The sequence below is a fragment of the Octopus bimaculoides genome, chromosome 25 (assembly GCF_001194135.2).
Source record: "Octopus bimaculoides isolate UCB-OBI-ISO-001 chromosome 25, ASM119413v2, whole genome shotgun sequence".
In the NCBI taxonomy this organism is placed as follows: Eukaryota; Metazoa; Mollusca; class Cephalopoda; order Octopoda; family Octopodidae; genus Octopus; species Octopus bimaculoides.
In genome coordinates this window covers 31,621,181-31,628,447 of record NC_069005.1, presented here as the reverse complement: position 1 = coordinate 31,628,447, position 7,267 = coordinate 31,621,181, and the positions used below count along the sequence as shown (strand labels likewise).

The following is a 7,267-nucleotide window of genomic DNA, read 5'->3' as shown; positions in this document are numbered from 1 at the left end:
GGGGGGGGGGGGGGAGAACCCAGCACACTCAAAGTGTTTGGCCACAGAACATAATGCTATCATCCAATGCATCAAATTCTGTCAAACCATGGTAGCACGGAAGGTAGATATAAAATGGTGTTGACGCCACGTAAAAAGCACTCAGTCCTCTCTGCAGAAATGATCAGTGTTAGGAAGGGCATCCAGCTGCAAAAACCCTAACAAAACAGACACGGTTGCCTGAGGTAGTTTTCTACCTGGCTCGCTCCTGTCAACCATCCTACCCATGCATGGAAGACAGACGTTAAACAATGATGATGATGAGGACACACAACAAAAATATGATAAACTTGATACTAAATAGATGAGTAACTCGTGTTAACTTCCACACATGAAAACAAACACACAATGCAAGTTTATTTTCCCCTAAACTAGTTTAACAACAGGCTCAACAACAATGTTTATATAGCTGGAAGTGTTTGTCAATTGGTAGTCTGTTGTTGATTGTCAGAAATAAGACACGGGTGTAGGAGTGGCCTAGATAAACACTCAAGACATTAGTATTTCTTTAGAAAATTTTTCTGTCAGTGTCAAAACCTCTAAATGGAAGTCTGACCAGCTAGAATTAGCAGCTAAATCTCTTTCAAAGTTCATCCTACCATCACAATGGACAGCTAATTTCCAAAGATTTGCTCTATCGAAGCTGATGTTAGGCCTATACAATACCTGGTTTGTTTAAACAGGTCAACCAAGGAGTTGGATTGAAAGAAATTTTAAGATCAGTTAATGGAACAAAAGATGAGCGAAGCTTGTTAAAAATTACTCAACCGGATTAGTTTAATTTCAATACACAATTCATGCATACATGTGTATATGTCTGTGGGTATAACATCTACATCCACAGCTATCTATCTATGTACACACACACACACACACACATTTTTTTATTCTCTTACTTGTTTCAGTCATTTGACTGTGGCCATTCTGGAGCACTGCCTTGAAAGGTTTTTAGTTAAACAAATTGGCTCCAGGACTTTTTGAAAGCCTAGTATTTATTCTATCAGTCTGTTTTGCTGAACCACTAAGTTATGGGGATGTAAACACACCGTCAGTTGTCAAGTGGTGATGCAAAGTTTCATGTTCCAAATTCTTTTTCCCTCATTTGTACACCCAAACACCTCTGTTTCTCTCTCTCTCACACACACACAATTATCCTTGTCAATATAGTTGCTCAATCCTCTCTAGACACCCTTTTTCTTTCTTTCTCTCTCCCTAATGACACCACCACCTCCACCCTCCTCAGTCAGACCCCCCCCCCATACCACTGTGTCTTCAAAGAGCTGAGAGGTCAACCAGAGTCAATAAAACAAACATTAATATAATACGGACATCAGCTCCCTCTCTATTTTCTCCCGTCCCCCGCTCTATTCCTGGGAGGGTCGTCAGTGGGTGGCAGTTACAGTCCTCAGATATGTTCCCTCCATAGGCTAGTTAAAAAAATATACATTAGCAACAGAGGCAGCATTAAGTTAACCACTTAAGCATGGATGCTTTATTAGAACAAACTTCCCTGTGGTAGTTGCCATGACAGACATTCTCATATTGCTAGTGTCTGTTTCAGCCTGGTGTAGTAGTCTTCTACCAGGTCAATATGACAAAAATAAATAAATAGATAAATAATGCTATTTCCCTTTCGTTCTCAAATTTGTGGTGTCCTTGAGCGAAAGTTAAATCGAAAATCTTATCTTAGTGATAGTTAAAAGTTGTTACTCACCATACTGTCAAAATAAAGTGAACTATAACAATGACCTGGAAAATTAAAAAAAAAACAGAAACAGAATTTAGTTAAATGGAAAAAAAAATAAAGAGAAAAAAAAATAAAAAGAGAAAAAAAAAATCAAACAAACAAAACTCAGAAAGTCAACATTAAATTGAATATTTTAAGAAATTCACATAGGGACAGGTGTGGCTGTGTGGTTAAGAAGCTTGCTTTGAAACTGCATGGTTTTAGGGTCAGTCCCACTGTGTGGCACTATATGCAAGTAACTTCAGGCCAACCAATACCTTATGAGAGAATTTGGTAGACAGGAACTTTGTGGAAGCTCATTTTATATATATGTATAACAATAAATGGAGCAAAACGCATATAAATAAAAGTTCCTTTAATTCCTACACATGTTTCAAAATATATGTGAGCTCTCCTTCAAAGAAGTAAGAGCTGCTGGAATTCCACATATATTCATCTTCAGGGAATCAACATATAAAAGCAAGACAAATGCGAAATGATGAGGTAACTTACGAGCTAAGATGTTACATGGCTAAGGTTGTCAAAGGTTTTTTAAAACTGAGATAATATTAATATATACATAAACTTATATATATATATATATGTATATATATGTATATCATGGTATTGACCAGACTATCGGATCTTGTTATACATTGCAGGTGACAATGCGTTTCGCTTTCCAATTGCCACCCTGCTGGCTAAGCAAGCAGGCCAACATCCCCCACTGACCGGAAGGTCAGTCCATTGCAAGGTTATCCATTTACAGCTGAGTGGACTGGAGTTACATGAAATGAAATGTTTTTGCTCAAGAATGCAACGGTTTGGGAATCAAAACTACAACCTTATGATCATGAGTATAACACCCAAACCACTAGGCCATGAGCCTTCACACACACACACACACACACACACTATGACATCCAGTGTTGGTTTGTTTACATCACTGTAACTTAGCAGTTCAGCAAAAAAAACCAATAGAATAAGTACCAGACTTTCAAAAAAAAAAAGTAAAAAAAGTCTACTGAGCTTGATTTGTTTGAGTAAATCTTTCAATGGAGTGTTCCAGCATGCCCAGAGTCCAATAACTGGAACAAGATAGCAGATGATCTCTGTATTACATGGGTGAGAGCCTTTCCTTTATCCGTATTTAATAGGCAGAATATACCCACCCCCACCTCCAGGGATTATTGCTGTCTTTCCACCATATTGGTGATGGAATGGAAACAGTTGAACAGATAAAAACCTCGTTGCCAGGTTGATGAGCCGATTCACACGTGTCTTCATTAATTATAATCAGTACTCAAGCCCCTACCACCCCTGGCCTTTTATTATCCTGCTCGTTATCAATATTGATTGTACGTGCAGAGCCTGCTTGGCTGGGTCGTAAAAAAAAAAAAACTGTTGCTCCCGTCTCAAACCTTTCCAGCCTGTTCAATTGTCAATTTATTGATGTCCCCCTTGCCAAGTAATAGAATAACAATCAGGCTATTTGTTTTGTGATCCGTAGCAAGACTATTGCCTCTGTCTCTCTCTCTCTCTCTCTCTCCTCGGCAACCATTATGCTGACTGTTCACAGCCTTAGTTCTGGGTTTGTAATCAAGTTCATGTGTTCATATCACACTCATGTGGAGGCACAATGGCCCAGTGGTTAGGGCAGCGGACTCGTGGTCATAGGATAGCGGTTTCGATTCCCAGACCGGGCGTTGTGAGTGTTTACTGAGCGAAAACACCTAAACCTCCACAAGGCTCCAGCAGGGGATGGTGGTGAACCCTGCTGTACTCTTTCACCACAACTTTCTCTCACTCTTTCTTCCTGTTTCTGTTGTGCCTGTAATTCAAAGGGTCAGCCTTGTCACACTGTGTCACGCTGAATATCCCCGAGAATTACGTTAAGGGTACACATGTCTGTGGAGTGCTCAGCCACTTGCACGTTAATTTCATGAGCAGGCTGTTTCGTTGATCGGATCAACTGGAACCCTCGACATCGTAAGCGACGGAGTACCAACAACAACAAAATCACACACACTAGTTATACTTCTACAAAATGTTTCAACAATTTCTTTCAGCACAATTCCTAATAAAATTTAATTATTAAAATATAATTGGATTTTTTAAACATTGATTGGGTCTGAGAGTCAACACAAACAAGGTAGGAACCAAAAAGGTCTGTTGGTGAAAATTGATTTGGAACCACTGGTGTATAGTGTACAAACATTTCAATCAACCGAGCTTATTGGAGTTACCTCCCTTCTTGCTTTTTAACAAACACCACTGTGTAGTTTGAGGCTTTTCGACTAACTATGTTAGAGAAGTGAGGTCTTACGGTATTTGATCAGACCACCATCGACCCACTAACTGAAGTTAAAAGGTAAAAAAAAAAAAAAAAATAGATGTTCTGCTCTAAATCAATATAAAAGAAATTATATATTCTGAACAGAAGGTATTTGCTGAGTATTCAATGAATCCAATTAGATATGCTGAATACATCGACAGGAGATTGTGTCATGTGCACACTTGTATACACACACGTACATGTAAATGGGTGTCTATATATAAATGTGTGTGTGTGTGTGTGTGTGTGTGTGTATGTAGGGATGGCTGTGTGGCTGAGAAGTAGATTTCAGCACCACGTAGCATACAGTGAAAGTGTGAAACTGTCCAACCCATGCCAGCATGGACAACGGACGTTAAATGATGACACATACATATATAAAATGATAGTAAGGTGCTTGACTATTCATGATCTGAAGTGAGACTAATCATGATTCCAGTGTAAATGGTGAAATGCAAGTTACTATAATGATTTGACCACCCCATGGAATTCACGAATTAGTAGTGTAGAGATGGCTTGAAACCAGTAACTTTATATTCTACAGAGCTCAGCAGCACTCTATTTACTTATTATACAACATTGCTTTCATCAATAACGAACGCTTTAATTAGCCCTGAATGTATTGATTTTTTTCCGCTCTGGATGCAATAATGGAGAATAATGATATGAAGATTAACATATATCAAATCCACCTGATCCGAGACAGCTGAACGAGTAATAAAATAAACGATATCACACACGTCCAGATATGTATTGCTGTGCCTGTATGTGATGTAGGTGAAGGTGTGAATTGGTGTGTGTGAATGTTGCAACTGGGCGAGATGATAAGGTATCAAGCCTGCACACTAAATTCGTTGATTAGGTCAGCTCTGATCAGACAGATTTAACAACACAATTCCAGCTACGACCATTCTGTCTACTGTTCAGACGTAATATATCTAGAAATAACCATCCAAATACAGCCTTGCAGCATCGAGTAATCTGATGGAGATTTGACTGCTATTTTTAGAAGGTCAAGCGATCACATACAGACTCTCTCATTGACTTGGCAGGTTGAATTGTTTCCAGTTTGTATTTTGTTTTAAGGGGTGGGGTAGCTATATACATGGACATGATATATTAGACTCTCAATGAAAAGAGTCCTATCTACGAATATGTAGTGCAAAGCCTTGTGAGATGTGGTAGGCAGAAACTGAAAGAAGCCCATTGTACATGTATGTATGTGTGTGTATACACACACACACACACACACATACATACATATATTACTACGGCACTCCAACAATCTATATACATATATGTATCATCATCATCGTTGTTTAATGTCCACTTTCCATGCTGGCATGGGTTGGACAGTTTGACTGAGGACTGGCAAGCCAGAAGGCTGCACCAGGCTCCAATCTGATCTGGCAAGGTTTCTACAGCTGGATGCCCTTTCTAATGCCCACCACTCCAAGAGTGTAGTGGGTGCTTTTTACGTGCAACTGGCACGAGGGCCAGTCAGGTGGCACTGGCATCAACCACACTTATGGCACTTTTTAATGTGCCACCGGCACAGGATCCAGTCAGTGGCACGTAAAAAGCACCATTCAAGCGTGGCCAATGCCAGGACAGCCTGACTGGCCCTCGTGCCAGTATATATATAGTGTGTGTGTGTGTGTGTATCTCCTTGTACTGACACTGTGTGATAGTAGTAAATGAGTATCACTGTCATACAAGCAGTGTCATTCATTTCCAATATTCTTTGAAAATGTATCTGCCCATGGGGGAAATAAAGTTGACATTAAAACGAGAATGGTGATAATATCTCATCTAGCTTCTAATCTAACAGAGTAAATTGAGCTTGCCACAACTTTGGCATGGACAAGCTGTGACAATCGAACATATATACATTTACAGTATTTTTAGAGTTGAGAGAATTCAAAAGAACTTTTTTTTTCTTTGCAGGCTGTTGCATTATTGCATTATTGCATTATTGCAAAATTGCTAGGTTTTGTGGTCGTTTTAACCCTGATCCAACAGAGAGCTACAATCAAAGAACATCCCATTTTCAGAAATAGTATATAGCTAAGACTACATTATTCAAATAAGGTCATCATTTCAAAAGAAATATCACAGCGTGAAGTGATTTGTGAGAATTTTGGCTGCTGTTTCTAGTACACTAAGTGACCGCATACAGACTTCCATATTTATTGTTGTTGCTGCTATTTCGCACCAAACCAGCCTTAATGGAGAAGACTTAAGATCAAAGGTGTTTCAACTGAGGACATTGCATCTTTTATTCAGGCTTAGTGTATCTAGGACTACATTATCCAATGTACACCCTGCTCTTTTTTTTTTTTTTGTAAGATGGTAGGGTGTGATGCAAGGGATATTCAGACAGAAGAATAAACAGATGGATGGACACACAGACAGACATCTATCACACCCTCCTTATGTATAAACCATTGACGGCTCGAGGCTATAGTAGAAGACACTTGTCCAAGGTGCCATGCAGCGGGACTGAACCCGGAACCATGTGGTTGGTAAGCAAGCTACTTACCACACAGCCACTCCTGCGCCTACATAAAAATATATGAAATTAAACACTGGAGCAGTAATTTAGGGAGATTGTATAAGGTTTCAGCAAACAATTATGTAATTCTGGCAGTAAATTTGTCAAATTGCTTTTCTGTTTTAAAAGAATACCATGCATGCTTTCTGTATTTTGTTTAATACTACAATATATATATATATATATATATATATATATATATATATATATATATATATATATGTATGTATATATATATTAAACACTAAGAAAAGGTAAAACACCAGTCAAAGAAAATTTATTATATTTATAGAGGGAAAACTGTCAGGGGACCGCCTGGAGGATGCTTGAGGGCTACATGCAGCCTTAGGAGTTGCTTGGGGACAGCTACTGAAGAATGTGTGTGTGTGTGTGTACACGTGCAGGTGCATACATGGGTATGTGTGTATGTGCATGTGTAAATACATGTAGATATGTGAACATGTTTGTGCGTGTGCATGTGTGTATTCAAGTGTATGTGTGTGTGTGTTCAATAATGCAGATCAGCTGCATTATTTGGTACAATATAGTAAATGGGAGCTTCTATTTTTCAAGGAGGGGAGAAAGGTGATCATGTTATTTTCAGTTTTTTTTT

General features: G+C 38.8%; 1 protein-coding gene across 2 annotated transcripts in view; it reads right to left on the bottom strand.

The window, feature by feature from the left end:
• The window catches only part of LOC106876774 (type-1 angiotensin II receptor-associated protein), a 32,612-nt gene that overhangs the window by 9,599 nt on the left and 15,746 nt on the right, over nucleotides 1-7,267 (bottom strand). For both annotated transcript variants that reach the window (XM_014925463.2, XM_014925464.2), the window contains exon 2: nucleotides 1,754-1,788. In XM_014925463.2, coding sequence (XP_014780949.1) covers nucleotides 1,754-1,788 — 35 coding nt within the window. The remainder of the gene's footprint in view (nucleotides 1-1,753; nucleotides 1,789-7,267) is intronic.